We start from the raw sequence: 18,340 nt of genomic DNA on the forward strand, positions 1-18,340 counted from the left end.
ATTCCCTCCCTTGCTGTGTGTGGTCATTTTTTCCGCTCTCTCCAGGGAAACTTGCGGGTCTTCCCCCCCCCCCATTCTTTCCTTTTTTCAGTCATATGCAGCTGTGTGTGTGTGTGTGTGTGTGTGTGTGTGTGTGTCGGCAGTTTATGTCCGGGAGAATTGAATTGTTTCATTGGCTAATATTTAACACACAGCACAACCTGTTCTTGCATTAGTTTCTGTCTGTTGTACAGCAGTATTACAGCCTTCTCTGTGAGTGTGTAAAGAGGAGTGTGTGTAACAAGTGGAAGTACTTTCTAATGTGTGTCAATACACATAATATTGCAGTTATACTGCTGCTAATGTTTGAATCTTTGACTGTAGAAAGCATGGATAGCGCAAAAAACCTCTCTCAAAAGGGAAGCGACAACCACGGGTCTAGCGCCTCTCCTGGCTGGTTGCAGTACGATGTGTGGCTCCGCCCATTCTAACAGTTCTAACAGTTCCATCAGTGCTAATATAGGCCCATATTTTATAATCCCTCAGTTTTTCAAACCTTGGACTTCAGGCGTTACCTTGATTTCAGGGGTTACACTTAAGAATGAAGTGATTGACAGCTTTGGATGGCCTGCATTGTGCCCTTTCTGTTCATTACATGGAGTAGCTGAGTTGTAGTGAAACTTACATGAATGGCCCCTATTACTGTTCACCTGGTCTGGAAAAGGGGGCGGGTCTACCAAATGAGTAGGCGAGTTTGGGTCCGCCTCTGGTCTCTGCTGGTTACAAATTTGACAATCTAGTGGACAGTTTTGGCCTCGTTTCTATAGAATCACAGGGAACCAGGGCACATTGGAACCAGGGCGTCCATGTTTACTACAGTCTTTGGTCAGGAAGAAAATTAAGATTGGCAAATATGTGATATGCAAATAACCTTCTCCCATGAGATTTATATATATATATATTCTCATATTGAAGAAACATGAGATGTATGAACTCTAATGGCAGCGTAGAACCTGCCAGACCCAGGGTGCTAGCAATTTCAGGGGTACAGATAGACCTAGTCTGTGGAGTAAAACACCAGTGAGGGAAAGTCATAGCACCAGGCCAACCCAACAGGTATTTTATTATTTACAAAAATTTACTCACAAAATTACAGTCAAGCTTGGTTCATCTGTGTTGACCACTCTGATGTGAGTTTCTCGTTATGGTGATGTAGCTCTTATTTGTCCTGTGTGAGGTGCATCACGTAAGCCATTCAACTATCAAAATTGACTGAAATGCCAATCCACATTTTCTACATATGCCTAACCTTCATATGGGACACACATCAATAATGGTTCAATGATGGACACAGTCAAAGAGGACCCAGTGCTCTATTTTGACCAAAGAAATTCAATCGGTTGGACCAAACGTTCATCCGAACACCTACAGATATACTTCAATACACTGTGATTGGTCAGACTAAACACGCAGATATGATTAATATAGCAGTGTTTCTTAGGCCTAGTTCTGGTGTACCGCTGCTAAGCTCCTCCTAAACCACATCCACAAGTCTGCGCCACCTTAAAAAAAAATGTCCTGGATGTGGTTTGAGCAGGTTGCGAAAAAGCTGTGAGCCTGTAGTGAGCCTTGCAGAAACAATTTGGGTGACTAATGACTTCTAGTGTTCTTCTGTGCACAGCTGAAGAACTGAGGAGGAAAATTGTGTGGAGGCCAGAAGAGCAGTGATGGTTAACAAGCGATTATATTATGCAGGCCTGCTCAGTCTCACTCCACCTGTCCCCATTTCATTTCTGCTTTAATCAGCGTCCCACTGGTGAAGCTGAAGAAAAATCCAACCTCACGCATGGGCCCACGCACACCCAGTTCTTTCCTCCCCCGCTTACAGAACAATATGGCGGCTTCCCTTCTTCTTAACTTGTGGATTACTCATCTTGCTACTACTAAGAATGTCCTGATGACCATATATGGGGACTGAAGCTCCGTTGTGTGTAATTGCACACTGTGTTACAATAGTGTTCCTGTAGGTCCAACCGTCTCTCAGTGGCATTGGCTTTAACTGTTACCTAATAGAGGGGACATGCTATAGCTCCAGCGCAAATAAGCATGTATGCATTTGCACCTTGTTATTGGGTGTTTTTTTTTTTTCGTTCTTAATAAATAGGTTTTCTGATTAGTTGTGTTATTCATATTTGAGTTTAGAGTTGGTGGGGTGCGGATTAGATTCCGGCCCAGGTCCGCACACCAAAATTCCCCAAGGCATTTTGTTGAGGGCTGCTTTTTGACTTCCAGGCTGAGAGCGTTAATTGCCTAAGCAACGTGGGGGCCATTCAGCTGGCTGGAATCTGCAGCTAAAGTTCCCCGTAATCCTCACCATAGCAACTCGCCGAGGCCCAGCTCACTGGCACACCCCTCCTAGAGAAACGCATTGGTCGTAGGCTGATCTGTTGTCAGATGGTGGATGGTGGAACAGTGGGGAAGTTCATTATTAATTACATGCATAATTAATCAAGCATTCCCCTCCTCATTCTGATGACTAGTCAAGTAAATAGAGCTTGAAAGGGGCCAAAGAAAGCATTTATGGAGCGTTTGGATGGTGTTTAAGTTGTAGAAATAGTAAGTATGTGACTCCAATGTTGTGTGACCACCCTGTTTACCACCCTGTTATTTTATCTCAGATTGAAACATGCTGATTTTCCTTCTACAGTGGATTTGTGATTTGCGGCACTGCAACGGCTCACAGGAGCCACATTTTGTAGCATAGTCTTGCTGGAGTCTTGCCGGATACTGTCTCCTCATTGTGTCCCCTCTGCACAATGAGCCGGTTAACTTTTAGCCTTGCTCTCTCTCTCTCTCGCTTTCCTGGTAAGTCGTCCTGAAGTCTTACCTGTAAAAATAAAAAAGGAGAGCCAGTGCTTTCCCTTCTGATGTGAGTTTAGCTCCAGTTTGGTTCAGCTGAGATGGTCCAGCTTGTTTTCGAGGAAGCAGGTGATGAAGAGAAGAAATGGTACAAGCTAGCATCAGCTAGTGTTAGCTTCTAGCCTAGCACAGCTTTCGCTTTGTTATGTGCTTGGAGTTTGAGCTCCTCTTCTGCGGATACTGGCACAGGAAAAGCTGCGGTCATGAGGCCTAGTTCCCATAGCAACCCATATTCCCACGACTAGTGGTGTCCGGAGGTGATGAGACGCTCCCCAGTATTAACAACACCAGCATTTCGCCAACTTAGACTAGGGCTTTCTCTAGTGGCCGGGAGTTTATGTAAATTTTGGGACGTAAATATAACGAGTCAAGACTGTGATGTAACAGTTTGGGGGTTTTAGAATTGGCTCGTTTTACAGCTCTGTTTTACTTGTGCTTTTGTGATTTTCTTTTGAAGCAGGAAGAACAGCATATTTGAGATTCACTGTATGTCAGTTCCATGTACTGAATTCTTATTATTCATCTATGCCAAGAGAAATACAGCTTGCCATGAACTGAATTATCATGACAGCCATATTCCGAGTACAGCTGGAGCTGTTCAGACAGCAGTCTGGCCATGCAGACTCAGACTGCAGTCTCAAACTACTTCCTTCCAGGGCTCGAAAACTGCTTACTCATCTTTGCAGCTGGACAGGGACTTCTGTCTTGTGGTCACAAGAGCCATAGCTTAGTGTGTGTCTGTGTGTGTGTGTAGTCTTTGCATAATCTCTGTGATTATATTGTGAAATGGAGGGAGTAAAGTCTAAGAGCTGGCAAGTTATGACACACTGCAACTGTAAAGCAGCCGAGGGCTTTTTTTTTGTGCGCGGGTGTACACTGTAATTCTGTCAGGAATTTGGTCCGACGGTCAGTCAGCTTTTGGAAAATGACGCAATGTGGAATCTAATAAAAATCAGGTTAATGACGTCAGGGTTTTTATTTTTGAATTTTCCTTTCCATATTTAGAACCTGCTGTGGTAATCCGAACAAGAGTGTTTCATAGTTCAGTGAAGCGCTATGAAAAATGATGAAGAAAAAGCTGTAAGCTTAGCCGTGCTTAGTCTTCAAAAATTCCAAAAATACTGTACTGTACTAAAAACAAGGCCTGAAACAGTAGCCAGAAATGCATCGTCATGGGTGTGTCTTGTGAGAGACCTGTAGAACCTTGTCGCTCAATATCTCAATATCTCAATTTTTGTCGGTTTGGACTTTTTGACATAATGGAAATCAGAAGTTGCTCAAAATTGGACCAATAAAAATGCTCAAGATCACTCGGGATGTTTCTATGCGACAACAATGATATACATTAAAATATGCATTATTATAATCAGGCAGAATGTCAGTCAATAACTCATTGAACTCATTTAAAAAGGTACACTAAATGGACAAAAGTATTGGGACACCTGCTCATTCAGTGTTTCTTCTGAAATCAAGGGTATTAAAAAGTGTTGATCCTGCTTTTGTTAGAGTAACTGTCTCTACTGTCCAGGGAGGAAGGCTTTCTACTAGATTTTGGGGAATTACTGTGAGGATTTGATTGCATTCATAGTTTCACTGCTCAACAGCTCAATGCTCGGGGGGATTGTTCCCTTCTAGCCCACACCTGGCATTAGGCATGGTGCCAATAGGTTGATGTGTATCTGCTCCAGAGTGTCCTTGTCTATTGGCTTTACTTCTGTACAGGGGCTAAACAAGCTGCATGTGTGTGCATTTGCACATCTGTGTCAGCAATGGGCACAACATAATGTAGTGTAGTGTAGATTCTGATTAATGTGTTTAACCAAGTTAATATGATCAGCTTTATTTGTGGAGCCTGAAGTAAAGGACGAACCCTCCTGTGCTGCCGTGTCTGCTGTTCTGCTTCAGTATTGGACTTAATGTGGAGGTTTTTCGTTTCTCTGTCTGCGGTGTGAGAAATGAAATCAGCTCAGCTCTGGCAACATTTCCTGCAGCTTCCTGTACATTGGGCAAAGCCTGTAAACAGCTGTTTCAACATCTGATCAGTTCCTCTGTTTCTCTGTGTGTGTGTGTTTGTGTGTGTGTGTGTGTGTGTGTGTGTATACACCAGGTAAGATTTCACCATGGCTCCGTTCCTGCGGATCGCCTTTAATGATTTTGATTTGGGGAACCTCCCTCCTCTGGCTGAGCAGCCGTTCTGCGCCATCAAGATGAAGGAGTCTCTCAGTACAGGTTAGTATGCATGTCCAATACACACTATATCTACACAGTACCAGTCAAATGTCTGGACACACCTTCTTGAATGTGTGCGACCAATCATTTGGATCTAAACATTTGATCCAAATCCAAATACTAGGGTGACCATATTTTTCAGAAAAGAGGAGACTGGGGACACACAGGTATCCCCTGTAGTTAGGATGTCATGGCGGGAGATTTCAAATAGGCCTAAGATATAGGCATTGTGTGTGTGAGGGTGGAAATACCTCTCAGACCATGCAGCTACAGCATGTTAATGTACATTAATACATACACATTTACTCATTTAGCAAATAATAGCTTTCAGTTCAACATACAGCTTGACATCCCACCAGAAATCCCCCAGCCAGTCACAACATCCTAACTATGATGGATACCCGTGTGCCCCTAGTGTCCTCTTTTTTTAACCAAAAACATGGTCACTTAAAGCAATTGGATCAAATGCTTATAAGATGATAATCAGCACACATTCAAGTAGGTGCGTCCAACCTTGAGGTATACCTGAGGTATGCGTATATCTCAGCCACCATACATACCAGTCATACATGAATATGACATACCAGTCATATATATGGCTTGGCTTGTTTGCTCATAATGTGTCATTTGGTTCTTCCCTTGCCCCAAAACTGATGTGTGAATTTTGCCTCCTTGGTTTTGTATTGTGAGGCAAATGTGGCTGATAAGTAATGGAAACCAATCAGTAGCATCTATTCCCAAATTAACACATGCCTAAATTTATCAGAACCACAGTAAGTTCACCCCAAACCTACTTATATGGATTCAGAGCTCTTTAAAAAAACAAGTGCTGTATAACTAAAAATGCTTCAAAAAAGCATACTCATAAAACATAAGTTTTAGCATACTCATGTTCTTCAAAATTCACCATCCAAAGCTTAAAAAATACATTTGATACATTTGATACAATCTGATACATTTCAGAAACTAGTCCTATGAACTGATGATGATGAAAATTTAAACTGTGCAAAGGAATGTTTGGAGAAAAAAGCTTGTAGAATCTCATGCAAAGAACACCTTTCCAACTGTTAGGCATGAGGGTGGATCGATCATGCTTTGGGTTTGCGTTACAGCCAGTGGCACAAGGAACATCAGCTAAACCTGCTGTTAAACTCTTGCTATAGAATTAAAATCTCTCTCTCTCTCTCTCTCTCTCTCTCTCTCTCTCTCTCTTTCTCTCTCTCTCTCTCTCTTCCTCTCTGTCACCAGAGCGAGGGAAGACTCTCGTCCAGAGGAAGCCCACCATGTACCCGGCGTGGAAGTCCAGCTTTGATGCTCATATCTACGAGGGCCGCGTGATCCAGGTTCTCCTAATGAAGACAGCTGAGGAGACTCTCTCGGAAGCCACAGTCGGCGTGTCGGTCATTGCCGAGCGCTGCAAAAAGGGGAATGGCCGTGCGGAATTCTGGGTAGACCTGCAGCCCTCTGGGAAGGTGATGATGTCGGTGCAGTTTTTTGTGGAGGATACTGACACAGGTGGGCATATTTACATGCTTACACTCACAAACCACAACACACTCCACTCCACAAACACGATTTGCTCACAGAAGAGCTTCATGGATACAGGCATGTGTTGTACGATATTAAAAAGGAAGGTGCTTCAAATGGCTCTTTGAGCGATACCCTAGAAGAACCACTTTGGGTTTCATAAAGAACATTAGTGTGAAGAACCTTTTATAGGTCTAAAGAACCTTCAGTTTATGTAAAGGTTCTGTTCCAATTTAAAGGTCTCACTCAACGAACCCTTTGAAGCTCTTTTAAGTACTTTTAAGGGTGTAGTGGAGCCAGTGATGACAAAATGCACCCTAGTGGTGAAACAGTGCTTTTGCAACCTGTTGTATTTTTGATCAGACAAATAAACAGATATTGATAATATTGCAAACAAATATTCATGTATTATTCTTACAGGTTATGTTTGACAGTACAAACATTTAAATAGCATCTATAGAAGACTAAGGGTGCACCGATCCAATGCTCAGTATTGTATTGGTCCATTACTGGCCAAAATCACTGGATCAGATATTAGATCCATAGCCAAAACTATCCCCTATATGCATATATGAATAAATACATAAATGACAAATGAATAAATAATAATTTTCAGGGTTTTTTTCAATTGTGATTTATACATATAAATAAATCAGTCAAATTATTGCATTTTCTGCTCAAAAATACTTTATCAAATTCCAACAGGATGTCTGAGCTGTGAACTATAAATATTAACTATATAATATTAATTGCTTGTAAAGACCATAAATACCATAAATAATAACCTACTTTCATATTTTTTACAATCAGAAAATATGAAATAAAAAAGTAAATCTTTGATCAAAACATGGTAACTTTATAATTAATTAGTTAATATTATATAGTTAATATTTACATCTCAAGTTATTTGATATATTTGAGTAGCCTATGCTTTCCTGAAAATAACTGAATGATGAATTTTAGGCAAATAAAGTTATGACTATCAAGAAAAATCATGCAAAATTGGCCTAAAGGGCTAAGGATTGGTATCAGTATCTGCAGAAACTCAAGGTTGCAGTATCCGTATCGGTATCAGATATGAAAATGAGGTATCGTGCCTCTCCTATAGTGGACTATTAAAATAAACCTCTTGCGAAAAAGCTACGAGTCTCGGTTCTAGTTTGGTTTGCCTTGAAAACATGAGGCAGGGCTTGAAGATGGCCTGGCTTTGCTGCAGTAGCTGAGTGGGGAGGGTTTCTGGAGTGCAGTGGTTGAAGTGTCTGACTGACTGTGTCTCAGTCCCTCCCCCTTTCATGAGTTTCCTGAAAAGAGGCACAGTCCGGCCTATTTATAGAATTCATGTCTGAACAGGCCTCTGCTCTGCTCTGTCCGCCAAAAGTGTGAGCGGGGCTGCCGACAGCAGGCCCCAACCCAAAACGCACACATATACACACAGAAAAGCGTGGTGGTGGAAATGAGCCATAAACTGAAGATCATCTTCTTCGCTCTGGGCCTTTTCTCATCGTTTCTTTTGTCCTTTCTCAGTTCTCATGCTACTGTGTTATTTTATGTGTTGGCCTACATTGTTCTGTCCCTCTTTGACCTTTCACACACGCACTCCTTCGTCAGCTGCCCCTGTGTGTTCCACAGTGCCAGTGGTTTTGTTTACTCCAGTTGATGAGTCAATGAGTCAGAGGCTCAGTCTCAGTATTCTGGCTCCACCCTAAAAAACAGACTCCATGACGTCTTATTTACATAATATGAGCTCACGTGTAGCTTCAGAGAGGGCAGAGTCTTGCCAGCTTCACTCGTTTGGGGGCGGGTTGTCAAATTCACTTAGCAATTTACTGGAATCTGGAGTTCCCCTCCTAATGACGACACGGTCCTTCAGAAGATTCCACTGGAGCCGGTCCTTTAAAGGCCTTGGTAGTTACTTCATATTTGATTCGGGTGAATTAAAGTAGATAGATTTAAACATTACGAATGTCTGATTATTTTTTAATTAATAAAAAAAAATGCCTTTGAATATTTTTTAACAAGCTTTTGTTAAAAGCATATTATCACTGTTAGGCAAATTTGATGTGATGGACTTTCATTGAAAATTAAGAAGGTTCTTTTTTTCTTCGTATAAATTTGCCATTTTGGAGATCTAAAGTTTTTGGGAGACAGCAACAATATACTGACACTCTGGCATCCAGAAGTACTTTATGGTCTTTACAAGCAAAGAATATTTGTGTTATCTATTTGTGATCAAAACATGGTCAAATGTATATATATATATATTTATATTCAAATATATAAATTGCTACTGAGACACCCTTAAACCTTGTTCGCAGGCTCGCACTTCACTCTTTCAACTAACATTACTGTCATAATAATAACTTAATAGGCCCAATATCAGAACCCTGTGGGACTCCAGCCTAAACAGCTACTAAATAACTCCCAATGGTTTCTGCAGTGAGATTAATAACTAAAGTTCTGACATCACAACACGGGGATCAAGGCTCTCTTTTAAGATCACTACAGAACCGTAACATGATGTAAAGGTTCTTTATCTACATGAAGGTTCTTCACTCTTCACAATACAAGCATGTTTTTTTACGCAACCAAAAGTGGTTCTTCTTTGGCATCACTCTAAAGAACCCTTTTTGAGAGTGTAATTCAACAAACATGCTAGGTCCCTAATGTAACTGGTTATGGTCCAAGGACAGTAACCAAACTGTTACAGTAGTCTTTTACCCAAAGTTGCTGGAAAAGGTCCTGAAATACGGCGCTGAATGCAGTGTGAATTGTCTTTCAGAAAGCAAGGCTTCGGTGAGGGATAAGGAGGAGGATGGAATTTTAACGCTGAACAGAAGGAGAGGAGCCATCAAACAGGCCAAAGTTCACTTCATCAAAAATCACGAGTTTACCGCCACCTTCTTTAAACAGCCCACCTTCTGCTCTGTCTGCCGGGAATTCGTCTGGTGAGTGAATTGATTAATAGATGGGTGGATGCATTGATGGATGAGTAGATTAGTGGAAGGATGAGAGTGCGTTATGCGTTAATACTTAAGTGTTGAATTATCTCTGTCTTTTTATTGATATCTCCAGGACAGTGCCTGTTAATGATCCCAACAGTTAATATGCCAGTGATGGCCAACTGGCTTACTGTAATCTGGGAGGCCTGATACTATTCTGAAGGCAGGAATTCAACTGCATTGATTTTGGAATTAGTTATATTCAGTTATAATATGGTTGGATAAAGTGTGCACTTATTTGTTTGACCAGAATTAAAGACATTGATCATTTCTAATGTAAAAAAGCAGCTAAATATATTGTTTTATTGTCTATATTCCACTATATCACTATATATATCACCTAGTTGCCTTCCTTACATTTCCTTAGAAAACCTTACAATTTCCATTAATCCATTCATCATGAAAATTATGACAAATTTAGCAGTAAAAAAGTTTTTTGGGTGACAATAATATGTATAATCCACTGGAAAATGAAAACAAATTGCATTACATGATTTTCAATGGAAGTAACAGGTGAGTTGTCTTTGGCACTCTGCACACTTTGTCTTTTGGGCCGTAGATTATTGTATAAACACTCACCTTCCTGTTCTCCTCTGCAACTGAATCCACATCCCACTCATATCTTCGCAGGCCATCTGAACTGCTTTGGCTAAATGTGCACAGTAATTCATTTAGCAGCTCTTTGGGATTCCTCCTCATTTCAGCAGGCTCAGCACAATCTGCTGGGCTGTGCCTTGGTGTAATGTGCGAGAGAGGGTGTGTATGTTTGTTTGTGTGGAACAGCCGAATAGTGCTGGCCTGGTTACAGTATTATCTTGGGGCCGGCCTCACAAAGCACATACTTCTAAGTCTGGGTGTCCGACGTAGTTTCGGCTTGATAAAACATTAATGCAACAGCAATTAGCATGTTTCACAACAGTGGAGAACAGCTTTCTCTTTCAGCTCAGGTTCGAATGAATCAACATGACACATGGCAGTGTGAAGTTGATGGTGAACAGTAGGTTGTGTGAACATGGGGAGGAGTACAAGAATATGAAGATTGTAAATGGAAATATGATGAATATGAAGCAATTCTAACTACCATTGCAGCTACCAGAAAACATACTCTATTAGGAGTTTCAGAATTCATTTGTCATTTCATAAAGACAAAAATGTTCATATAGTTGGCTGATGCGGTGCTGGCCGTCTGCAGGCTGGTGCATTGGAGCCGGGTATTATGTGTGCAGCATGTGCTCTAAAAAAAAGAACACTGCCCTGGTGAAGTTTGCTCAAGACCACATGGATAAGCCAGAAGCTTAGTAAAAGAATGTTCTGTGGACAAAAATACTGCATTTCAGCATATAAACCAATCAGCCATAACATTAACACCACCTACTTGCACTGACCATTATATCAGCTCCACTTCCCATATAGGAGCACTGTGTAGTTCTATAAGTCCAGGCTGTAGTCCTTTTGTTTCTCTGCATACTCTGTTATCCTCCTTTTACCCGGCTCTTCAGTGGTCAGGACCTTACAGGACCACCACAGAGCAGGTATTATTTGCGTGGTGGGTTAGTCTCAGATTACATTGTCATTGTGGGACATGTAAGTGTGTGTTGCACTGGTACGAGTGGTTCAGACACATCACTGCTGGACTGAGAATAATCTGGAATTATAGAACAGAGTTCTCCTATATGATAAGAGAAGCTGAGATAATGAGGACAATGAGCGTAGATACAAGAAGGTGGTGTTAATGTTATGGTTGATTGGTATATGCCTCATGCCAAACATAAGGCATGGGAGTGGAGGATCATGCCCTGAGACCAGGTTAGGGAATCTACTGAAGTGGGTCATGCAGAAAGACAATGACCCACAAGTAAGTCCACAAAGAAATAGAAGCTATTGCTGCTCGAGTGGGTTGCACCAGTTTCTGAAAGCAAAGATTCACATACTTTTTCAGACAAGATGTTTAATGTTGGATTAGTTTTTTAGTAAAAAATGTAAAACCTCTAAAACATTGTCTTGTCTTGTCTTATAAAGCCATTGAATAACTAACACCTCCTATCTCTATTACAGGGGTCTTAACAAACAGGGCTACAAATGCAGACGTGAGTATTTGTCATTACTACTGAAATACAGGCACATGAACACACACTGGTCTGCAGTCAGTATCACTTTATCAATACAAGAGTCTGCTTTTAGCTTTATTAACACTTCTCAGTACAGGCCTGCTTTTCTGAAGGCAGATGAAGCCTAGTCCAAGGCTAAACATTATTTTACTGATCAGGTACATTTGGTGTGAGACCTTGCCTACCATAAACTCCGCCCTCTCTCTCTCTCTCTGTCTTTCCTAGAATGCAATGCGGCCATTCACAAAAAGTGCATTGATAAGATCATTGGAAGATGCACAGGAACTGCAGCCAACAGCCGAGATACTGTGGTGAGGACTGACTTCCTTTGTATCTGTAGGGTTAACACACTCACTCACTCACACACACACACACATACACAAGCGTGAACAATACATTAAGTCCCACCAGCTGCACAATGCATTGCACTTACTCTGATCAAGCCAGTGTTTAGTGTGTGTTTAGTCCCTTGACTATATACTGATATTCCAACACCCAGAGGTACTTTATGGTCTTTACAAGCAAAGAATATAAAAAAAATCTATTTGTGATCAAAACATGGTCAAATTTATACAAATATATAAATTGCTACTGAGACACCCTTAAACCTTATTTGCAGGCTCACACTTCACTCTCACAACTAACATTTCTGTCATAATAATAACTTAATAGGCCTAATATCAGAACCCTGTGGTACTCCACAAAATACCCAACCTAATCCGCTACTAAATAACTCCTGTGTTGTTCTGAAATCTGAAATCTATCCGTGTATCTGTGTACTAATGTACTTCACTATATAGGGCGTAAGGAGGTATTTGAGATTCAGCCAGTGAGATTTGAGATTCAGATGTCAGTGTTTTCTTTAATAAAGCTCAAAAATTGTGTTCGAAAATCTTCACCTTGGAGAGCTTTTTCAAAAAGCTTCATTTTCAGTGACCAAAAACAGCATTTTCATGTAGACCGGAGGCCAAAGAGCAGCCAGAAACCTCAGTTTAAAAAAAAAAAACTATCAGTATATGTGTGGACAAAATCTTAGTTATGATTGCCATATATATAAAGAAATTCATTAAAGGTGCACTAAGTACCATTTTCATACAATGTAGCTGGATGCGTTTTTAGTTCAAGCACTTGGATAGACAGCCTGTCCATTTTGCCCAGAGGTGGGTAAAGTAGCTTAAGCACGCACTGAAGTAAAGGGGCACCATTCATAAGGATACGTGACATTTATATAAGCCTTTCATGACAACTGACATAAATGTGCAAGGTGTCATAAAGGCAGCTCTTGTCAATTCACCCTTGAAAACATCAAGGCAGCTGGTGCTTGTTGAGCCTTTATAAATGTTTATGCAGGTTTAAGCCAGTTGTGATGGAAAGCATAAGGAGGTGTTATGTAGCCTCACGAATGTGTGGTTAGTCCTGAGTAACTACCTACAGCTCCTTAATTCAGTCAGAATCAATCAGTATAGGAACTGAGGTTTATGTTTGTTAGGCTCTGTTTTTTTGTTTTGGGCTCATTTAGGTCAAAAATGCTCCAAAGCAAGAGAAGCAACACAGTCCAGATGTTGTCATCCAACGTATCAGTGCTTAATTAAGCACAAAAAAGAAGTTAGGAGCTAAGTGTTAATGACTAAATTGTAACTGAGTGGAAGTCTCACCAGTATACTTCAGCATATAATCAAATTGTGATAAGATAGACATGCAAATCCATCAAAATAACTACATAGGTACCAATAAGTTCTTCTGATTAATGCCATTGTGTTTTAACAGTGTAAGTGTGAAAGGTCATTGCGTTCCAAAGTGCCAAACTGACCACTCACAACACTAGCAAAACATACCCAACAAGGATCAGAGTCTGCTGATCAATACTAGCCTGTAACCTCTTAAAAGTCCGTCCATGTGGCTCAGTAGCCTGGACCTGGTCAGGCGTCTGGTAGCGTCTTAAAATGTCTCTAAAAGACAACCGTAACCACCTTAGTTGTGAACTGAAGTCCACAGGACTGAGTTAGTAGTGGCTGGTAGCTAGAGATAGTGAAAAGGCTTATTTTGAAAAAAAATAAGGAGCTTCTGGTCTTCAGAACTGGGCACCATGCGGCAGGTTAGAGGCTGCCACCGTGCTCACCGACCGCAGGGTCTGCGATTGCGGGTAACCTATGGCTCCTTTGTGTGTATTCAGTTCCAGAAAGAGCGCTTCAAGATCGACATGCCGCATCGCTTCAAGACTCACAACTACATGAGTCCCACCTTCTGCGACCACTGCGGAAGTCTGCTCTGGGGAATGGTCAAGCAAGGCCTCAAGTGTGAAGGTGAGGTGTCCTCTGCTATGTCCTCACCCTCGTCTTCCCTCTTTGTACTACCTTGTCTCCAACCATGCTCCTGAAGAGCTGCCTTCCCCCAGGCGGTTCCAACCCTAATCGGTCACATCTGATCCAACTAAGTATAGTCTTCGATTAATTGAAGGGGGTGTGTGAGATTTGGGTTGAAAGGAGTTGAAACCTGCAGGTAGGTAGCTCTCCAGGAGGAGGTTGGAGACCACTGTTCTAGAGGGTCTAAAGGTGATCTAAGGGTCGGGGGTCATCTACTAAGATTTATAGTCAGTTGTATTCAGGTGGTTTTACCCATGTTGTTAAATCTGTCCCCCCTCCCCATACCACTCCACTGGTTGCTGAGTAACAGCACCACATCTAGATGATGTTGACTTTAGGCTGTTGATGGATTTTACATGAGAAAATCTCCCCATCACACAAGACCACCAGCAGTGGTAGAGTACAGGCTAGGGTAATGTGCTCTAACTGCCAATTCTGTAACGTCAACTAATAGACGGCCAATGTGTCAAAGTTCTGTTCTGTGTATATCTAGTACAAGGCCAAAAAAGCTAATTCCCCCATGTGTCTTTAAGATAGCCACAGGTTGGCAGCACTGTGGGAGGTCACTGACTGGAAAACTTTGAGACAGTATGACGGTATGAAAAAAGTGGATACAACCCACACTGAAAAGAAAAGGAGGGAAGGTTTTGTGCTCTATGTTGTACAGATGGACTGTCCATATTCAGTTCTTAAGCATAATGTTAAAAACAAAACCTAACTGGGTTATTGATCTCAGGGTTGTGGGTTCAATACCCCTGTCCACCAAGCTGCCACTGCTGAGGCTAAACCCTCTGTCCTCCAGGGGCACCGTGCCATGGCTGACCCTGCACCCTGGCTTTCTGAGCTGGATTATGTTTAGAGAAGAGAAGAATTTCATTATACTGTCTAAGTGTATAAGTATAATGGCAATAAAGACCCACATTATCTTTACGGTTTTCATTCAGACTGAATGCTCCATTTAGGAGAAAATGCTGGTCTTAATGGTCCTTTAGCCACTAATTGCTCTTGCTTAGGATCCAATTTGGAGGCTTGTTTTACTGGGATCTTAAGAAAATAAATAAAAATCAACCTCCAACATGGGAAATCTGAGTAACTGAGTATGTGAATCCATGAATGATTAGGGCTTCTGTGGTTAGCTTACATGCTGGCGGCATTAATCATTTTCTGTCTTTACAAAGCTGGACTGTTGCCTTGTTTTTGAGGAACTGGGGGAACTGGCAATATTAAAACCATACTTGAAGCCTGTATTGAGGTTTCTAAGCTTCACTATGGTTGTTTATTGGCCTAAAGTCAGAAGCATTTTGTCCCTTAATTTCTCTTTTAACTTTCTTTGTCTGCCTATTTTTTTATTTTTTGTCCTAATTCCATGTCCTTTCTCCGTTTAGACTGTGCGATGAACGTCCATCACAAATGCCAGACTAAAGTAGCCAACCTGTGCGGTATAAACCAGAAGCTCCTAGCTGAGGCTCTGACTCAAGTTAGCCTGGTAGGTGACTCACAACACTGCATGCAGTATCATCGGTCAATCATCTACTCTACAGCAGCAGCTTATAAAAGCAGTCTCAGTTCTACTGTGTTTGAGTGACAGCCTCTAAGATAAGGCTGAGTAGCCATTTCGGGATGTAGCGTAGTTCAATACTGCACCTTTCTCAGATCCAGAATGGCTTGATAGCACTAGAAAAAAACTACTGAAAAAAATAATCTACTAAACTTAATGCAACTCTTTTGTTTCTGTTCAGAAATCATCTACCAAGAGGCCTGATCCCACTCTGTCAGACATTGGCATCTATCAGGATATAGCCAAAAACACTCCAGCAGACCCTAGTGGTAAGCCTTCATTACTGCAGCACAGTGTTTACGCTCAGCTCAGTTGCAATGAACAGCAGTGACCATAGGAAGTGCCATTTATTTTGGTCTTAAACAAACATGATGGGAATGTGATGGAAGCCAGTAGATCCATCCCTTAAAACCAGTACAGTTTAGACATGAAAAGATTCTTGAAGTTGAACCATTAAAGGTTCTTAAACTACCTTTTATCTTCCTACTCGACATATAGTGCAAATATGGAGTGTTTTTATGTAGGACCGCGACAACTCAAAGAACACTTTGGATGCTTAAATGGTTCTTTGCTTGGTTAAAGGGTTCTTTACATTGGTGGAAAACCTTTTAAAAATTGTGCTATTTGTCTCCAAAAAGGCTTAAGAGTCAAAAAAACCCTTTCTCAGTACTACATAGAACCCTTTTATCTGGTTCTATATAAAACCCTTTGAAAAACGGTTCTTTTCAGTACCAAAAAGGGTTAAAATTTAAAGAACCCTTGTTTTTGTTCACTAAAAAGAGGCCAAGATACTTTTTAACTAGACCTTGAGCTCATATTAATTATTGGTGGTGTTCAAATCAACCAGAAATCAATAATCAATTTTTAAATACTTAAAATGACTCTTGTTTGGAAACTGTAGTACAGAGAGTACAAGCTCAGAATTATTATTTTCAGATGGGAAAAACAGATAGGGATGTAAGTGCACTGCTATGTAAGTGCCCACAGCAATAGTGCACGTGGCTACGGCTGTGTTCAGTACGTATCACAATACAGGGGTTACGATTTGATATGTTGCAATATATTGCGATACTGTAAGCAAGGCGATATATCACATATGTTTTATTCAATTTTAGGGAAAGTGTCATAGCATAAAAAACACACCATAATGTGCATAAAATCTGAGTCTGCTATCTAGCGCTCAGGGTTTAAACACAACATGAACCACTGTCTGCCACCAATATTTACATCTAAACTAATAAAATAAAAAATATAAATAATCTATTCTGTGTTTTTGAGATTTGATACAGTATTGAAAACCATAACACTATCAGAATACTTCAGTAAATCAAAAGTTTCTTATTCGTCTGTCTCATCCAGTGATTTAATGTTGGTCATTTGTATGTATATTAGCAGATAGCAATCAATATGGAAAGCTATGGGATGGTACTACTCCCACACCCTCCGCTCCACCCTCTGCCTCCACCATCTCCCATCAAACACGCGTCAACTTCGACAACTTTGTGTTCCACAAGGTTCTGGGCAAAGGCAGCTTTGGCAAGGTGAGTGTGACTGGAACTACTTTTACCTCAGCACAGTATGTGGTATCATTGCACACGTTGTAAAGCAAAGTAGCACTACAAAGTGGGACGTAATGTGGATGGTAATGTAGATCCACTTAGCTTAAATGTTTAAATAAGGTCTATCCATGCCGTTGCACCAGCATGTTTGTAACTCGTGGACATACCTTTCCAACAGATTTTTAAAACAGATACATTTGCCATCATTTACCCAGAATAAATTGGTGACCATGTAAATCTAGTGTTTGTTAGCTATGTTAGCCTAGCATTTCTCGTTGTAATAGAAAAAAGTACATGTCCGATATCAAGCATAACTTGGTTGAAAAAGTATGTTCATTAGATTTTTCACTGAACTACCCCTTTAATAACTGACCTGCATTACTTTAACTAAAATAATCAACAGGTGTCAGATGTTGTCAATAAAAAGAAAGACTTTAATACGTTAGAAATTGGACAGAATGCTTCTAACACAGAGTTAAAAACTGTAATTTGGCTCGTTGGCACATTACAATCCCTATCGCTAAGGCTAGTATTACAATACCAATTAACAGACAATATAGCTTAGCAGCCCTTTAGCTTTCACTAGGGTTTTGCTGGAAGTCTCAACTCAAGATTGGAATAAACACCCCCCCCCCCCTATATGACTTGTTGAATCAGATGCATTATAGATGGGAATTCAGGGGTAATCTAGGAACATTATGTGGGAACCGCTGGCTTGGTCGGTATCATGTACTGTCAGTAGGGTCCTCTTGATTTATCGGTGTGCCTCCTTGCATTAGGTGCTGCTGGCTGAGCTTAAAGGCCGTGGCGAGTACTTTGCAGTGAAGGCTCTGAAGAAGGACGTGGTACTGATGGACGATGACGTGGAGTGCACCATGGTGGAGAAGAGGGTGCTGTCATTAGCCTGGGAAAACCCCTTCCTCACACACCTTTACTGCACCTTCCAGAACAAGGTGAGTTGGCTGGTTTAGCGCCTCAGTTAGTGCTTAATAGAGGTGGACGTTAACTTTGGATTGTCATGATCAATAAAATAAAATGTTCTCTTAAAAAATTTTTTTTCTTAATTTTATTCTCTTTTTAACTATTTTCAGATACTTAA

The 18,340-nt window shown here is 40.9% G+C and overlaps 1 protein-coding gene across 3 annotated transcripts in view; it reads left to right on the forward strand.

Annotated features, from left to right (window-relative positions):
- The window catches only part of prkcdb (protein kinase C, delta b), a 47,484-nt gene that overhangs the window by 20,803 nt on the left and 8,341 nt on the right, over positions 1–18,340 (forward strand). For 2 of the 3 annotated variants that reach the window (XM_072665460.1, XM_072665459.1), the window contains exons 2-11: positions 5,006–5,127; positions 6,376–6,642; positions 9,434–9,599; positions 11,709–11,740; positions 11,987–12,072; positions 13,935–14,064; positions 15,510–15,610; positions 15,864–15,951; positions 17,075–17,223; positions 18,021–18,194. In XM_072665460.1, coding sequence (XP_072521561.1) covers positions 5,019–5,127; positions 6,376–6,642; positions 9,434–9,599; positions 11,709–11,740; positions 11,987–12,072; positions 13,935–14,064; positions 15,510–15,610; positions 15,864–15,951; positions 17,075–17,223; positions 18,021–18,194 — 1,302 coding nt within the window. In that variant the 5' untranslated portion in view covers positions 5,006–5,018. The remainder of the gene's footprint in view (positions 1–5,005; positions 5,128–6,375; positions 6,643–9,433; positions 9,600–11,708; positions 11,741–11,986; positions 12,073–13,934; positions 14,065–15,509; positions 15,611–15,863; positions 15,952–17,074; positions 17,224–18,020; positions 18,195–18,340) is intronic. The other variant, XM_072665461.1, reaches the window with a different exon arrangement.

Source organism: Salminus brasiliensis, chromosome 21 (genome assembly GCF_030463535.1).
Source record: "Salminus brasiliensis chromosome 21, fSalBra1.hap2, whole genome shotgun sequence".
NCBI classification, from domain to species: Eukaryota; Metazoa; Chordata; class Actinopteri; order Characiformes; family Bryconidae; genus Salminus; species Salminus brasiliensis.